The 17,452-nt window shown below is 36.6% G+C and overlaps 1 protein-coding gene across 1 annotated transcript in view; it reads left to right on the top strand.

Annotated features, from left to right (window-relative positions):
• CFAP57 (cilia and flagella associated protein 57) overlaps positions 1 to 15,617 on the top strand; it is a 29,528-nt gene extending 13,911 nt beyond the window's left edge. The window contains exons 10-22 of the mRNA XM_070745070.1: positions 254 to 427; positions 1,463 to 1,624; positions 2,388 to 2,543; positions 2,681 to 2,774; positions 3,455 to 3,645; positions 4,800 to 4,973; positions 5,995 to 6,153; positions 6,465 to 6,608; positions 7,995 to 8,111; positions 10,121 to 10,255; positions 10,654 to 10,797; positions 11,197 to 11,338; positions 14,799 to 15,617. Coding sequence (XP_070601171.1) covers positions 254 to 427; positions 1,463 to 1,624; positions 2,388 to 2,543; positions 2,681 to 2,774; positions 3,455 to 3,645; positions 4,800 to 4,973; positions 5,995 to 6,153; positions 6,465 to 6,608; positions 7,995 to 8,111; positions 10,121 to 10,255; positions 10,654 to 10,797; positions 11,197 to 11,338; positions 14,799 to 15,010 — 2,004 coding nt within the window. The 3' untranslated portion in view covers positions 15,011 to 15,617. The remainder of the gene's footprint in view (positions 1 to 253; positions 428 to 1,462; positions 1,625 to 2,387; positions 2,544 to 2,680; positions 2,775 to 3,454; positions 3,646 to 4,799; positions 4,974 to 5,994; positions 6,154 to 6,464; positions 6,609 to 7,994; positions 8,112 to 10,120; positions 10,256 to 10,653; positions 10,798 to 11,196; positions 11,339 to 14,798) is intronic.
• The last annotated feature ends 1,835 nt before the right edge of the window (positions 15,618 to 17,452 follow it).

The raw sequence follows: 17,452 nt of genomic DNA, 5'->3' as shown, positions 1-17,452 counted from the left end.
TAGCAATCCAATTATTAAATCATTTTTTGGTATCATAGATTCTTCCTCCTAAAGATCACCTACTGGAGGAAGTGCAGTCCTTTCACAAAGATCGGGGTGGGAAGGAAAACTGATATGAAGCTTTCACTGTGGTGGATATGGTTGGTGTAAAGTGAATTCGGTTCCAAATAAGTCTTTGTGAATTACTACACATAGATACATCTACAATTACCAAAAGTTGTAATGCTTAAAAGGAATGCTATGTTTGTTTCAGATACTGAGAGAAGTGCCCTCTTTTGATGTTACCTACACTTGCATTGTGATAGCTCATAATGGGCGGATGGTATTCACTGGAACGTCTGCTGGGACCATCCGGTCCATGAAGTACCCATTACCTGTGCACAAGGAATTCAATGAGTATCAAGCTCATGCTGGTCCAGTCACCAAGGTAAAGTCTGTATTAACTTGACTGTCTGAGCTTTCCTGGGATCCCCCCCCCCCTTCCCAGTTTAAGCAACATAAGGCAGCTTTCATATGGTTGGGGACTATATTTAAATATGTTTGTCTTTTTAGGAATTCCAAGAGCTTGCTTTGTATTTGTTTTCTTGTGCATTGGGTGAGGATTGTTTTTTATTTTTAGAAAGTGCAGTAATACTTAGATAAATAGGAAAATGCTAGTTTTATTCTGAGAATGTAAATATCTGCTATGTGCTTTCTTCATTATCAACTAGTGCCTATGCATTTATACTGCAATCATGTCCATATTATGCATCTAGACCAGAGGTCTTCAGACTTGGCAACTTTAAGACTTTTGGACTTCAATTCCCAGAATTTGCCAGCCAGCTATTCTGGGAGTTGAAGTCCACAAGTCTTAAAGTTGCCAAGTATGAAGACCCCTGATCTAGATTAATAGTCTTTCTTGGTGATTTGAAAATGATCATTAGAATACTCTGTGTGAATCCAGATGTCAGTGATCACAATGATAACAATGTGTTATTATTTTATTTCTGAGAAAGTCAAGATTAAACATGAATAATACAGACTTACTTATTAAGGCCCTATTGAATCTAGTAGAATATACCTTTTAAACTAGAATATACACATAGCATATCAAACTTCCAGACTGAGTCAGCAGCAGTTATTTCTGGTGAGTACTGTATACATTTCAAAAACAGACCTAACTGACAGTAAGTTGCTTAAGCTTTCTTTACATACAGAATGTAATTATATAAAAGATGCACAATATTCTAAAAATGCAATAAGATATTCAGTGATGATTCCTGTTTTATGTACTCACTTGCAATGGAAAAGCCATTCAGAGGTAAGAAAAAATGTAGGTAGAAAACCACCCTTCATATCATCTTTCATAGCAGCCCTTATGAATCCAACAGGGACATCTTTACTATCACTATTGTCTATCTTTTAGTCACTCTTAAGAGTGAGGTCACACAGTTAACGAAGCTTCTTTTCTTAATTTCTACAGATATCCATAACATCTGATGATCAGTTTTTGTTAACATCTGCAGAAGATGGATGTATAATTATATGGAAAGTATATGACAAAGAAGGACGAGGATTGAAAAGGGAGCGAGAGGTGCCATATTCCGATGAAGTGTTGATTACTAGAACAGACATGGAAGAGAAGGTCAGTATAACTTCATGGTATTGGTTTGAGAATCATTACTAAATGTATTTCCAAATGGAAAAGTGTAGATAATCATAAATCTGAGAATCAACAATTGTTAGTCAATAAGCATCATCTGAATCATAGCAGAGATATAGGAGAAGTTAAAATGGTAAGATTTGTACTATAAGATTTAGACATTGATGACCTAGACTTTAGTTCCTAAGCCATACTGCTCCATATTTTTAGGAAATGTTTTAGATATTAGAGAAAACCCAGGTTTATTTTTGCCTATGTATGTGAATTGCAAAAACCATACAATATTTTGATTCATAGTTTTTTAGGAACGCATAAAAATGCATGTATATATGTAACAAGATAGATCACACTCATATTAATCTGGAAATATTTTCAAATATCTTCTCCAACACCAGAATTCAAAAGTGAATCCTGTTTCTAGCCTGCTTTTCAAAGTCTGATTTCCATTGAGTGTCACAGGAAATATCACTGCCTTTGTTTTAACCTTTGTTAAATACATCCTGGCACCTGAATGTCTTTTCCAAAGCCTTCATGACTAATGCTAGTTCTAGCTTCACTGTGCTAGTTTGTGTCTTATTTCTGGACTGCTGGTTACTTTACCATTCAGGATAACAATATAGGATCATACATTAGTTATATTTATGATAATTAACCTGTACAATCATTACTTTAATGTCCATGTATACATTTAAATATTTACACATTGATTTCTTTTACTAACATTTTACAATTTCTTATCCTGCAGACTCAGGTCATGCTAGAACTAAAAACACGGGTAGAGGAACTAAAGATGGAAAATGAATATCAGCTTCGTCTCAAGGATATGAATTATAATGAAAAAATAAAGGAATTAACTGAGAAATTCCTCCAGGAAATGGAATCTTTGAAAACTAAAAACCAGGTGTGGCTTAAATATCAATCACATCTCTCTCTCTCTTTCTATTATTGCATTACTCTGTTTCCAGTCATGCAGTTGGTTAAATAAATTAAAAGTTGTCAATAAATTTCAGGTGAAACTGTTATCTGTCTATATTTCAGGTTCTGCAAACAGAAAAAGAAAAACAAGAAGTACAACACCAGGAGCAGCTATCGGAATTAATAGAGAAACAGTCAGCAGAGGTGCAAGATTTAGGTTAGGAGAATTAGATATAACTGAATGAAAGTTTCAGTCTTTATAACAAAAGATAACAATCTTTCAGGTTTAAACTTTATAACGCCAAACAAGTAATTGAAGTTTATTTTATTTTTCATTTATTTTTATAATTTTTTAAGATTTTTCTGATAACGAAAGTGATCACTGCTCATGCATAACAAGCTGATAGATTTTTTTCAAGAATATTTTCAAAGAATCTATTCCTGAAAATCACTCATATTTATTTTGTCCTTCTTCCCTGCCCTAGTTGTTAAGATTTATGCAGTTTCTGTAATAACAATTTAGCTTGAAGCACCTAAACATTTATATAAGAATCCTCTAATATACCATTCTTGTCTTCATTTTCTGCACAGGGAATGGAGTGAAAGATATTTCCACTTTTATTTATGATCTTGTCTTGAAACAAAAAAAAACTGAATAGGAAAGTTGTATGTAGATATAAAGTTGCAAGAAATAAGAGTTCAAAGCTAATAGTGATTTAGAAATAGTGCAAAATGTAAGAATATGGATTTTACAAAGACACATTCTAAAAGATACGGGATACAGTACAAAAAATGCCCCTTCATTACTAATTTGTAGGCAGGTAAGGGCAGGGCATTCTTTACCACTTCATAGTGTATTTTTAAACCCGCATTTTAAAAAATTACTCTGGTGTTTAGAATCTGGTAATAACCAAAAGCTGCTGTTGGAATATGAAAAGTACCAAGAACTGCAAATGAAATCCCAAAGAATGCAAGAAGAGTATGAGAAACAACTTCATGAAATGGAAGAGAACAAAAGCCAAGCACTTGAGGAACTGACAGAATATTATGAGGCAAAGCTGATGGAGAAAGCAACTTTACTGGAAGAGGTATAACTATTATTATTATTATTATTATTATTATTATTATTATTATTATTATTATTACTATTATTATTATTATTATTATTATTATTATTATTATTTACAAAAAGCAGTAATACACAGCAAACGAGATTGATATGCTGGATTTAGTATCACAATATCACAAGTCGAACAATTCCCAGGCATATAGGACTGTGTGATGTATTTTCATATGATACATGCAGATCCAAGTACAGTGGCCTTTTGCAACTGACCGATTGTGATTTTGTCTATGTTTATTGTTTTCAAATGCTGGCTGAAGTCTTTTGGCACAGCATCCAATGTGCCAATTACTACTGGGACCACCTATACTGGTTTATACCAGAGTCATTGTAGTTCGATTTTAAGATCATGATATTGGCTAAGTTTTTCTGTTGTTTTTCATCAATTTGACTGTCACTTGGTATGGCAACATCAATGATCCACACTTTTTTCTTTTCCACAATCGTGAGGTCCGATGTATTGTGTTTCGATTTGAATTTGAATTTAGTTTGAATTTGAAAATCCCAAAATATTTTATTGCCAACTGCACATTTTGGTTGTTTGGAGTAGTATAAAACTCTTATAAATATATATTTATAAGAGTTCTTCCAAATAGATACCCTCCAATTAGGTTCTGATTTATATCGCTTTGCCTTTATAAATATTTCTTTTTTAAAAACCAGTGACTTGTAAGCATTCCAGCTCCTGAGAAGATTTGTTAACCAGCAAATTCCATGACTTAAAATGCTAATTTACATATTTTCAGTTGTGTTTCCAATCATACATCTAGGAAAAAAAACTTCTTAACAAGCATTGGCTGAACCACATTGAAGGAGTGTTCAGTTATAGACATATTAATACCAAACTCCCACACCATTCAAGATTTCCATGTCTAATGACTGCCAAGGTTGGTGATTGTAATTGAGCTCTATATCAGAAGGCACTAGCAAATAAGGCCTTCAGTCTCATAACATCATGCTACTGCTTTGGCATCATCATAATACCGTAGCCTATATTTTTCAAGATCTTGACTTTTCCAGGCTACCCTTAAGACTTCATTTGTTTGCCCAAGATGTTATGCCTAGGTTCTTTCCTCCCATCACTTACTTTTACTTTTATTTTTTTAATTCCCCTAACAGGCTCAAGATGATTCTAGACAGCAACTTAGGGAATTTGAGGAAACTAAGAAGCAGATTGAAGAAGACGAGGATAGAGAAATTCAGGATATAAAAATTAAATATGAGAGACGGCTTCGAGAAGAAAGGGAATCCAATCTGCGATTAAAGGGGGAAACAGGAATCATGAGAAAGAAGGTCTGCCTGATGTTATCTATTTTTGGTGCTTTTTTGAACATTGTGTATGTGTGTATATAAAATCAATAGCAAGCACACTGTTTTCTCTGCTAACAGCAATCAAGATATTAGCACACTACATGAATAAATTATTTAAGACTAAATAAATAAAAATATTTAAAACGACATCATAACTTTTAAGACCCAAGCACCTGTTAAAATATTTATAATAAAAACTTACTGAAAGAAGAGTCAGCAAAAATCACAGTAATAGTTATTAGGCTGATTCCTACCCATATTTTACCTTAAATCTAAATTTTGTAGCTCTCATTCAGCCAGGCTGATGCATTTAGTAAGGAAGTAGAATGAAAATTAAATTTGGGTATTGTTAGCATTTTGATGACATATTACAAATTGCTTTTCTCCCCAAATCTTCTATTTCATATTAGATTTTTTACAAACCATTAAGATAAACAGTAATTCTACTGTTCTCCAGAAGTTAAATCTCTTGGGAGATTGCTATCAGGAAAAATCTACAGTAGAATATAGACGTTTGTTCGTTCATTTATTTATTTAACTTTTATGCCACCCTTCTCGAAGTGACTCAAGGCGGCCACCTCTAGAAAAATATTTGCAGATAAATCAATGTGTCCCAAACCTTTCCCTGAAGTTAGACTCAAATGGCAATGCCAAGTTAGCATATCAGAAAGATTTATGTTAAATCAGGTGAAGAACCTGAATTTCTTGTTTGTCTTGCTTTTTCTTCATAGGCTTTTCTTTCTGAAATGGACAATTTACATCTTAAATTAATTATTTCCATAAGAAATTTCAGGTTTTTTTAGGTGGTCACGAAAAGTACATTGAGAATGTTTCTGAGTACAATATGATTTTTAGTGCAATAGCTTTTTAAAAGGATATGAAGATGTCCTGTTTCCTATAATTTGAATTGATCATTGTAAATGATTATTTTGTTGCTGTTACAGTACTGCAGAAAACACTGACTCATTGTTTTCAGTTTGAAAGATAAAACATTTTTTAACAGTTTAATAGTCTCCAAAAAGAGATTGAGGAGCGATGCAGTGATATTGAGGCAATGAAGTTGGAGCAGCAAAAGCTACAAGGGATTATTAAGGCTTTAGAGAAGGACATTATGGGACTGAAGAGAGAGATTCAAGAAAGAGATGAGACCATCCAAGATAAAGTAAGTTGACTGAGTAGTTTTGTCTGAGCTGCTTTCACATCCAAATATCTTTTTATGATGTTGATCCTCAAATAAAATCCTCAGTAGTCCTCATACAGAATTAGTCCTCAAATTGAAGAAAAGTTTTGTTCAGGATCAATTCATACCATTCAAGGGGCATTTAAGTTCTTTATCGTTTCTCTAATACAGTATTTCCGATTTGATACCACCTTTCTCCTACAATGTCCTTGTTCAAATCACAATGGATTGCTTTTATGTGATGAAAATCTGAAATGTCCTTACTACTCCCCTCCCCGCTTTGCCTACTTTAGGAAAAACGAATTTATGATCTCAAAAAGAAAAACCAGGAACTGGAAAAATTCAAATTTGTATTAGATTACAAAATTAAGGAGCTGAAGAAACAAATAGAGCCACGTGAGAATGATATCAAAGCCATGAAGGAACAGATCCAGGAGGTGAGAAATAAACAATCAACCCACTTGCTGCTCTTTTAGACAAGCATTGCCATGCTTCTTCTTTTTTTAACTTTTCCAGGATGGTTCATTTTTTGTTTTCTCCCATTTTTATCTTCTTTCCACAAAATATGTTATGTAGAAGGAAGGAAAGGCTGAAAGGAAGATCAAAAGCATCATTTTACTATCTCCACTACTACTTATTGACCCAGAGATTCAAGATGTGTAAAAACAAATGTAGTTTTGTTGTTCAGTTTCTGAATTAAAATATTTTTAGTTTTTACTTATCTCTAATTAGCTCAAAGAATAGCTGGTCAAATCAGACATGTGGTACTGAGGCAGGACTCCTATGGCTTATATAATGGTTCCAATCCCATTTTGGTACTTTCCTCATTTTTTTTGTTCACATCAGTGTCATTGTCTTATCCAATTAGACCAGACTCTTTCTTTCGATAGATAGATAGATAGATAGATAGATAGATAGATAGATAGATAGATAGATAGATAGATAGATAGATAGATGATAGATTAGATTAGATTAGTTTTATTAGATTTGTATGCTGTCCCTCTCTGGAGACTCGGAGCGGCTCACAACAGCAAAACACAGTACAAATCCAATGATTAAAAAAACCAGTTAAAACGCTTAATATAAAAAAACAGTCATACATCCCAGACAAACCATACATAAATGGAATGGCCCAGGGGAATCAATTTCCCCATGCCTGATGGCAAAGGTGGGTTTTAAGGAGTTTGCGAAAGGCAAGGAGGGTGGGGGCAGTCCTGATCTCCAGGGGGAGTTGATTCCAGAGGGTCGGGGCCACCACAGAGAAGGCTCTACCCCTGGGTCCCGCCAGACGACATTGTTTCGTCAGCGGGACCCGGAGGTAGGTAGGTAGGTGTAGGTATAGATGTAGATGTAGATGTAGATATATACACAGAGAGATAGAGATGTTACTGGCAATAATCCCTCTAACGTTAGAAAACAGTGCGTGGCAATTGGAAACTGCTGCACGCCGTTCTTTAGTCATGTGCGCAGGCACGCAGCCTCCAATATTAGAAAACGGCACACGGCAGTTGGAAACTGCCACGCGGCATTCTCTTGTTACGTGTGCAGCCACGCAGCTTCGAGGGAACATTGGTTTACCAGACAATGTCAATCAGGAAATAAAGAAATGTTTAGAATCAAATGGCAACCCATTCAATCATTTAATGTAATTTATAAATTGTTCATGGGGTCTGTGTATATATATGCAAACTGCATATTAATATAGATATATGATGCTATTAGCCAATATCTTTTGATTAGTAGTATTCAAGGGATCTCTGTCTGAAAGCACCCCATATCAGATTTTGTGTAATGTTTTATTGCTTCTCATGTCATCTCTTCAGATGGAGGGAGAGCTGGAACATTTCCATAAACAGAACACACAATTGGAACTTAATATAGCTGAACTGCGCCTAAAGCTGAGAGCTACAGATCGTGAGATGCACAAAGAGATGCAAAAAGTAAGTATATTAAGAGAGAAGGAAGTGTTCATTGCAGGGGTGGATTCTAACATACCTCTCTACCGTTTCGCTTCCTCCTGCAGTGTGTGGCTGTGCTTTGTGGGCTGTACCTCACGCCCAGTGAGGGAATTTTTTAAAAAAAGTGTTTTAAAGAGCCAAAAACAAGATGCTGAAGCATGCACATTGCTGTAAACTCATTTTTTCTGCACATGCACAAAAGGAAAAAACCCGGACAAAAAATCGGAATTTTTTTTTAAATTCCAAAAAAAAAGATGGTGGCCTCCACGGATGGGCACTGACCGAACCAGTTCTGTGACATCATCATGATGTCACCAATGGTTTGCTATCAGTTCAGGCGAACTGGTCCAATCTGGGAGGAACCCACCTCTGATTTATTAAATCACATTGAGGATTGGAAATTATGCAGATTGAAGAATTGCTTTCTGAAATCTACATGTGGCTACATTATTACGAATCTATCACTATAAAATGTTGGCATTATAAAATTGCAGAATTTCTTACCATTTGGGTATTTCCTTGTCCTAAATTTATCATTTTCATTAAGTACATTATTTATTTTATAATATTGTGTGATTAATGCATTTTAAGTAACAAAAGATTTAAATTTAGATTAGATTTAGATTTATTAGATTTGTATGCCTCCCCTCTCCAAAGACTCGGGGCGGCTCACAACATTAATGGCAATACAATACAAATCTAATGTTAAAAAACTAATTTAAAATACATTTATCATAAAAATAATTAGCTGCACAATCATATACACTCAATCCAATCATAATACAGAAGTCAGAAGGGGGGCATTAATCCCCCCACGCCTGGCGACAGAAGTGTGTCTTCAACATCTTTATTTATTTATTTTATTTATTTATTTTGTCCAATACACAATGAGGGTTTTAGTGGGTATATATATATACACATAGTAAAATACATGATGAAGGTTATAGAGGAGATACTCATAATAAAATATATCTAAGAAATAATAGAAAAGAAGGTATAGTAATAGAACATATCAATGAAAGAATAGAAGAAGAGATATAGGAATAGAAGAAAGGTATAGGACATATAGGAGAGCAATAGGAAAGAGGACGGAAGGTGAGGAGGGTAGGGGCAGTTCGAATCTCCGGGAGTTGATTCCAGAGGGCCAGGGCCGCCACTGAGAAGGCTCTTCCCCTGGGTCCCACCAGATGACATTGTTTAGTCGACGGGACCCGGACAAGGCCAACTCTGTGGGACCTAATCGAAAGAGTCTTCAGATTTGTACAAGTTATCAGTATAGGGCATTATGATTCTTTGTGTGAATATTATACAAAAAGTGAATGAGTTTTGAAATTTTCTTTCTTTATAGTTCTGTTATAGTTGCATTTTTTTTCCTAATGAGTACAAAGTAATGTTGAATCAATTTTGGTTCCATAATATGAACAATTAAATAGGTGACTATATATGTACCTTTGCACGAGGGACAATTATCTTAATTTAAAAACAACCAGGTCCCAATTTTCATATTTTGTCCAAATTATACTTTTCTTTAACATTGTTTGCATATTAATTCATCATTTACTAATTATTAAGTCATCTGGGATGAATTTTTAAATGATGGAAGCTTATTTGAATTGGGCCAAGGATTAATAAATTCAAAATTATATGCTGAAATATTTATTCGGTTATCTTCTATGTTCTTTTTGACTGGGTGCCATTTAGTTGATATGAATTTTTTAAAAAACATGTATGCAGGGGTGGGCTACTGCCCGGATGGGGGACGATGACACAGTGGGGTAGCGAAAATGGAGCTCCACCCCAGAGCACCCAATCTGCACTGAAAGATGTTGAAAGAAAATGCAGGGTGTCCTGCATAAGCCACGCCCACAGTGTGGTAGTAAAAATTTTGGTAGCCCCTCACTGCATGTATGCCTTTATTTGGGTCACGACCAGAAAATCTATCAAAGGAAGCAGTGTTCTGCATATTGTCTTAAATATTTCTTTGGCTGCAGGAACGAGATATGGAAGCACTTGTCAAGAGATTTAAAACAGATATTCACAACTGTGTTGGCTTCATCCAGGAGCCTAAGAAACTAAAGGAGTCCATTAGAGATATCTATGACAAGTATGTACAGAAGGCAGATAGGGTGAGTAAGGATGTACATCAATATAAATCTGGTCCAATTTACTCTTCATAGGTTAGTACAGTATATTTTTAAAATCTTTTTTAATTTATTTTTTTTACTGTATTTGGGTTTTTCCCCAATATACTCTGTCATTAACAAATACAGTGTGCAATTTCTCCTGATGTAGGTTATCTACATAAGTTTCTTGACTGATATTTTGTTAATGCTTACATCTTTGATATACATTATTTTATTCTCATACTCATTTCCCCAGTCAAAGCCAGAATTGCACTAAGTATGGAGTTTAGCAGACCTGCTGTTCAGTTATGTACAACAGATCTCTTTTACATCCCTAATAATTGAGAATCTTACCCCCTTTTGCAGTTGAACGCAAGCTTGTTGAACTCTTGTTTCTTCAGGTGGAAATTGTTGGGGTTGATTCAGACTTGCATCAGGAGTATACACGTCAGCGAGAGCATCTTGAACACAACCTAGCAACACTGAAAAAGAAAGTGGTAAAAGAAAGCGAGATCCACCGTACAGATTATGTGCGCATTATGCAGGTACAAACTCAAGATTTAAAAAGTGAAGTGGAGCTTCTTATTTTTCCACTGAGAGAAAAACGTGCTTTGTGTACAAACTCAAAACAGAGATGAATTATTTCCAAACCCAGAAGATATCTTTGAATTTCATGATGACATCCAAATATATTAATATGAAAAGTAACTGGGAAGTGAGGAAGAAAAATATATTGAAATTTGGTGGTAGAAAAGGATGGATCTATACTCCATTGTATATCAAGTTTAAGGCTGAATTTTTTGCATATGGATTGTTGTAAGCCACCCTAGAACCATTATATGAGTTAGATATAAGTCCAGTAAGCAAGTAAGTAAGTGAAAATCATGTTCACTATACTGGTCAACAACTGTACCAGTTAAACTGAGTTATTCTTGAATCTACAGGAAAATGTAGGCCTTATTAAGGAAATCAATGATTTGCGGAGAGAATTGAAGGTCACTCGCGTACAAGTCCATGATCTCCAGTCAACTCTGAGCCTGCTTAGGAAGCACAAGAAATCAGGACCACAACCCCCTGGTGCCCCAGGTGATTCCTGTTTTTTTAACTATCACTTCCTTCTACTTTTTCCACAGCAAGTAATATTCTATCTTTTTATTAGAGCAGTGGTGAGTAACCTTTTCATCCCTGCATGCTGACCTGCATGCTATAAATAGCATGTGAAACCATACCTCCTGGAGCGTGTGGCCTTGCATGCGGCCTCTTACAATTCAACTCTTTTTGTATGGATTTTTTTCCCATTAAACCACTTATATGAGAGTGGACAGACAGTCATGCCCATTGTTTCAATGGTGACCGAGCTGCAAAGCCAAGCAATACAAGGCAACACTTCATTCAGTCATAGGAAGGACAAGCGAGAGAAGCAACAGAATTAAGTGGGTATATGGCAGTGATGGGCTGCTCCCGGTGCGGGCCACTCTATAGACTGGTAGTAAATTCCGGGATGCCTGCACAGCTGCATGTCCCCGGGTGGCACATGTGCACCCCTGCACGAGATTTGGCTTCTGCGCATGCGCCTGAAGTCAAATCTGGCATGAGGATGCTCGTGCAAGCGAGATTTCAGCTACTTTTGCCAATTTTTTGCTTCTGTACATGCACAGCGAAAATTGCCAAAATCTCACTCACATGCATGCCGGACAGGTTCATGCCCGCACCTGCCACTGGGAGACAGTGGTAGCACCAATGGCGGGCAGCCCTCTGCTGGTATATGGTAAAAAGAGACTTGCACCTTCATCGGTGGCAGAGGGTGCTCATCTATTTCAGTGGCTTTTTAGTTTGTACTACCTAACTTATTGGCCACCAGATGGCGATAATAAGCAATCATGGAGCCTTTGCACTCAAATAGCTGTGAATGAAAGAAAGCAGTTCCCTTTTTTTTTTTGCAGTATAGAACCTTTCTGGATCCTCAGAGTTTAATTACTTGCTAAGAATTTCTCTGTCTCCAGTGAAGGATGAGAGCTTCTGAACTCTCCATCAAAAGCATTTTTCCTTTTAGTAGATCCCTCTCTTTCAATTCTCCAATGAAAGTTTAGTTATGCTCTAAAATACTTAACTGCAGCTTCAAAGACGTTTATGACAAGAGTCAAGATAAGATGATTCTTGGCAGTAATGAAGGAAGAATTATAGAACCATCTCTTTCTTTTTTTTTCTCCCTTGAAATTGTGGCTACAGAACAATTCTTTCTGCAGAGAAATTCCTTGTTATAGAACTAATAGTCTACATGATTCTAATGAGCCATAATCAACCCAAAATACTTTTAAAAAATCAAATATCACAAATATGAATTTTTTCTAGTATTCAGGCCTCCCTATCAAGATGTTTTACTAAAAGTTCTCAAATAAAAACAGCAGCAACAATAACAACTACTATTGGTGGGAAATTCTACATAGGTGTCTTCAAACAGTTTAGGAATGCCTATATTTGGAGTTTTAAAAATCAAGTCACTTTCTCTCTGCACATTCTACTACAATTTCTATATTGCTTTCATTTATAGAGCTACAGTCTCCAAGAGTAAAAGAGATCTGTTTATGAATCCCATCAGGGGTGGGTGCCACTTACCTTCCCTATCAGTTCTCATTGCCCCTTTGCTTCATTCAAAACACCCAGAAATAACCCTTTATGCATTCACAGAAGCCTTTGTGCATGCACAAAGGGTTTTTTTGCAAGCTGTAGTAACTGGAGGACCTGTTCGGGAACATGGACCGCTGGTCATTGCGGCCAATTCAGTGAGTGGCAATAAATTTCTGCTACCAGTTCTAAAGAACCGGTCCAAACTGGCAGCAACCCACCACTGAATGCCATACCTTAGATACCACTTCAGGGTCGATCTCTCTGTCTGGGCAAGAATCAAGCAGTTTACTTAGATATGTGATTCATATCTAAAAGAACAGCAACATTATGTTCTATTGAAAAAGACCTTAGGGTTTCAAATGACCTTAGTTAATTTCTTAGTCTCACTTTTTTGTAATTCTCTCATTGCTATTTGAAACAAAAAGTAACATGTTTCTCTGACTTCCCAAGTGAAGGAATCCAGTTCTTCAAACTATGCCAGTGAATTCCTTCAGGGCCCTCAGAACAGATGCTATGTCTGCAGTCAAGTAGTCAGGGCCATGTAGATGAAGGACAAAAGCTACTGCCATTAGGCTAATTGTCTTATTTTCACATCTCCTTCATCAGTTTTCTCCCTTCAGGATATGTGATGTGACATCTCGCATAAATTTAGAAGAGAATGCCCCTTGTGGCAGAAAGTGAGGGCGCTCAACTTCAATCATTTTTACCGTGACTACTTAAATTACATTGTTAAGTAAGATGTGTTATGTATGGTCATACATAGTCGGATTTGCACAGCCACTACTAATCTTGCAGCGGGAGAAATAAACTGCTGTCAGTGGCCAGCTAGGCTATAGGGATACCTATAAAGAAGGCATCCTGCAGGCTGTCGGCAGTTCACATTGCTAACAGCTAGGAGGAAAAAAGTGCTGAACTGTTCCCGTGCTTCATTCCTTCATTCGGGCCCAGATCTAACGGACATGACCTTGAAAATTGTTTAAACAGTTTGATATTTCTGGTTGAAAAATAATTTGTTTTATAGTTATAATTTCAACAGAAAAGTAACTGAAATCAGCTCTTATCCATAAAGGACAATTTGTCGTTCTTCTGTAAGAACATGACGATTAGTAAAATAGACTCTTCTTTCATTTTAAGTTATGCAAAAGGATTTATTAATCATGGGTCACCTAGGAGTCTATAGCCCTGAGGTCTTTCAGCAACTATGCATTACTAGTGTGTTTAGGCATTATAAACTTTTTAATTGAGGACTGCATCAGGATTGTGTTTGACCTCGGGGGCCAGGGTAGGGGTGGCCAGGTTGACAACACTCATATTGGGGGCATCTGTGGTGCCCTGAGCATTCTTCCAGCAAAAACGGTCTCCTGAGCTCCGTTTTCAGTTGCAACAGCCTCCTGTTGCCCCCTGCCAGTGAAAATGGAGCTTGAGGGAGCTGCATGTAGCCCCCAAGCTCCATTTTCACTGACCGAGGGTTGCAGAAGGCCCTCGCAGCTGAAAACTGAGTTCTGGAGGGCTGCGCGGGGCCCTCCCAAGCTCTGTTTTTGCTGGCAGAGGCACTGTGGGCCAGTCCGTTGCTGTTTCTAGGGTGGTCCTACAAGCCAGATCCGACCTGTGGGCCTCATCTGACCCTGAGCCTTGAGTTTGACACCCCTGCTACAGAGTATATAAAGGTATATTCTGTAATGCAACAAGTATAAACATTCCAGATACCAAAAATGAAAAATTAATTAATAACCAATCAGTACTATTTATTAGATAATATAAGCACATCTCTTCTTAAATCATTTCATATATGGCAGCATCTGTATTTTTCACTATTTTCTCTTGAGTTTCTAAATACTGTACCACCTGTCTTGACTTCTGACAAAAAAAGAAGTTGTCTATGACTTGTATTGACTTTTGACTTCTTTTTTTCATCTAGGTTCCTCCTCAGAACGGCAGCCAACTCCAGGCGTTCTGCGTTTGAATATTGAAGAGGAAACCGAGAGAATAATTCAAATACAGCGACTGGAAATCAAGTGCCTTCGAGAGCAAACGCAGGGGCAAGAGAAAACCATCGCCCTCCGGCCTTTGTCAAGCGGAAAACTCCCCATTCTGGAATTGGACAAAATGAGTGACTTGCAATCACATTGACCTGGCTAGAAAGAACTCCATGCTGCGGCTCTCTGCATTTCTAAACGTTCCCTAAATGAAGCTCTCTGCACTTGTAATCTTGCCCAAGTGTGATTGGAGGATGGCTTTTTCCTGTTCTTTTTTTTTGTTTTGTTTTGTTTTAGCATGTCTAGTTTTTGTTTGAGACAGAATGTTAAAGAAGCAGTAAACAAGCTATTCTGGATTTGCTTGTCTCCTGTTAATAAGTTTCAAGTATCAGGACTGGAAAATCAAGTGAGAGCATGCACAGAGCTTTAGGAAGGAAATTGGTCACCTGGCTTCAACTTAAAGCAGAATCCATTGAAGATAAAATCCTTGTGTGTGGCATTATTGGAAACAGGCTAAGGGATGTAAACTTTCAATATTTGTCCAGAACAATTTTATTTTGCTCTCATACAACTCTTTCTCCTTCCCCCCTTCTTTCTTGCCATTTTTGTTCTCTAACTCAGTCCCTATTTTTAAGGTTATACTTCCTTTAGTTTCTTCTATGTAGGTAATAAATTCCCTGTTGACCCAGATACTAAGGAATACTTTAATAACAGCATTGATGAGACCCCTTTAAATTATAATTAAAGATTCATGCTATTTCTGCCGTCTTCCTATAAGTGTTAGGTTTTTAGTGCTTGACTTTCTTTCAAAGCTTACATGCTGATTTTTGATCCTGCACATTGAAAACATGCTTGGAGTATTATTTATTTATTTTATTTATTTATTGGATTTGTATGCCGCCCCTCTGTGGATATCAGTGAAATGCTCCCACTGCCATTAGCCGGTTTGGGTAAGATGTTAGTTTAAACACTAGAAGACTGAGTTTCAGTCCAGCTACAGGACCTTATTAAAAATGGTACTGGTCACAGCTCTTTATAATACCTTACGAATTACATCAATCATATTCAGCATTCTTCTGTACGGCTATCATCATTTCCTGCAATGACAGCGGATGTAATTGATCTCTATCATTGATACTTACAAGGTAATTATTCTCCTCTGATAGCTTATATTAAAATAGCTTAGTTTTGGCTTCATCAAATTGTAGTGCTGCCCTTAGGTGATAAATTTTCTCAGCACCACATGTCCTGGAGGCGTCTGTAATATGGTAAATGATTTAGCTTTACTAGATAAATGGTCAAAGCAATGGAAACTGCAGTTTAATGTTTCCAAATGTAAAATAATGCACTTGGGGAAAAGGAATCCTCAATCTGAGTATTGTATTGGCAGTTCTGTGTTAGCAAATACTTCAGAAGAAAAGGATTTAGGGGTAGTGATTTCTGACAGTCTCAAAATGGGTGAACAGTGCAGTCAGGCGGTAGGGAAAGCGAGTAGGATGCTTGGCTGCATAGCTAGAGGTATAACAAGCAGGAAGAGGGAGATTATATCCCGCTATATAGAATGCTGGTGAGACCACATTTGGAATACTGTGTTCAGTTCTGGAGACCTCACCTACAAAAAGATATTGACAAAATTGAACGGGTCCAAAGACGGGCTACAAGAATGGTGGAAGGTCTTAAGCATAAAATGTATCAGGAAAGACTTAATGAACTCAATCTGTATAATCTGGAGGACAGAAGGAAAAGGGGGGACATGATCGAAACATTTAAATATATTAAAGGGTTAAATAAGGTCCAGGAGGGAAGTGTTTTTAATAGGAAAGTGAACACAAGGACAAGGGGACACAATGTGAAGTTAGTTGGGGGAAAGATCAAAAGCAACATGAGAAAATATTATTTTACTGAAAGAGTAGTAGATCCTTGGAACAAACTTCCAGCAGACGCGGTAGGTAAATCCACAGTAACTGAATTTAAACATGCCTGGGATAAACATATATCCATCCTAAGATAAAATACAGAAAATAGTATAAGGGCAGACTAGATGGACCATGAGGTCTTTTTCTGCCATCAAACTTCTATGTTTCTATGTTCTTTACATGTGCAGATACAACTTTTAAAGAGGAAATCTAAGATCCTCTTTAAAAATAGCTAACACAAATAGCTAACTGTTCCTGATTGGGGGGAAAAGGGCCAAGCAACTCATGTTGAAGAAGCACTTTGCCATATAATTGCTCTCTAGCACTAGAGAAAAGACAGTTTTCAAATGGGAAGATATTTATGGACTTGCTGCTTAATTGTAATGTGGGCTTCATAAAATCTGTTGCAAAATGTACAGTTCTGCTTGGGATTCCAAGGTAGAATAACAAATCTTTGTGCACAAGGTATGTCAATGTCAAACATACCCTTCTCTATGAACAGGTGCTAGTGTTGTTTTGTATCCATGGTATATGGAACGTAACTCCCATTATTGAGCACACAATGTACACTTCATATTGTCAGTATTGTCCTAGTAACCGTTACATTTTAAACAGGAATCAATGTAAGCTATATATCAATATATCCTGCTAAAACATTGTAATTTAAACAAGAACATTCA

The sequence above is a fragment of the Erythrolamprus reginae genome, chromosome 3 (assembly GCF_031021105.1).
Source record: "Erythrolamprus reginae isolate rEryReg1 chromosome 3, rEryReg1.hap1, whole genome shotgun sequence".
Taxonomy (NCBI): domain Eukaryota; kingdom Metazoa; phylum Chordata; class Lepidosauria; order Squamata; family Dipsadidae; genus Erythrolamprus; species Erythrolamprus reginae.
This window is presented reverse-complemented; position numbering and strand designations above follow the sequence as displayed.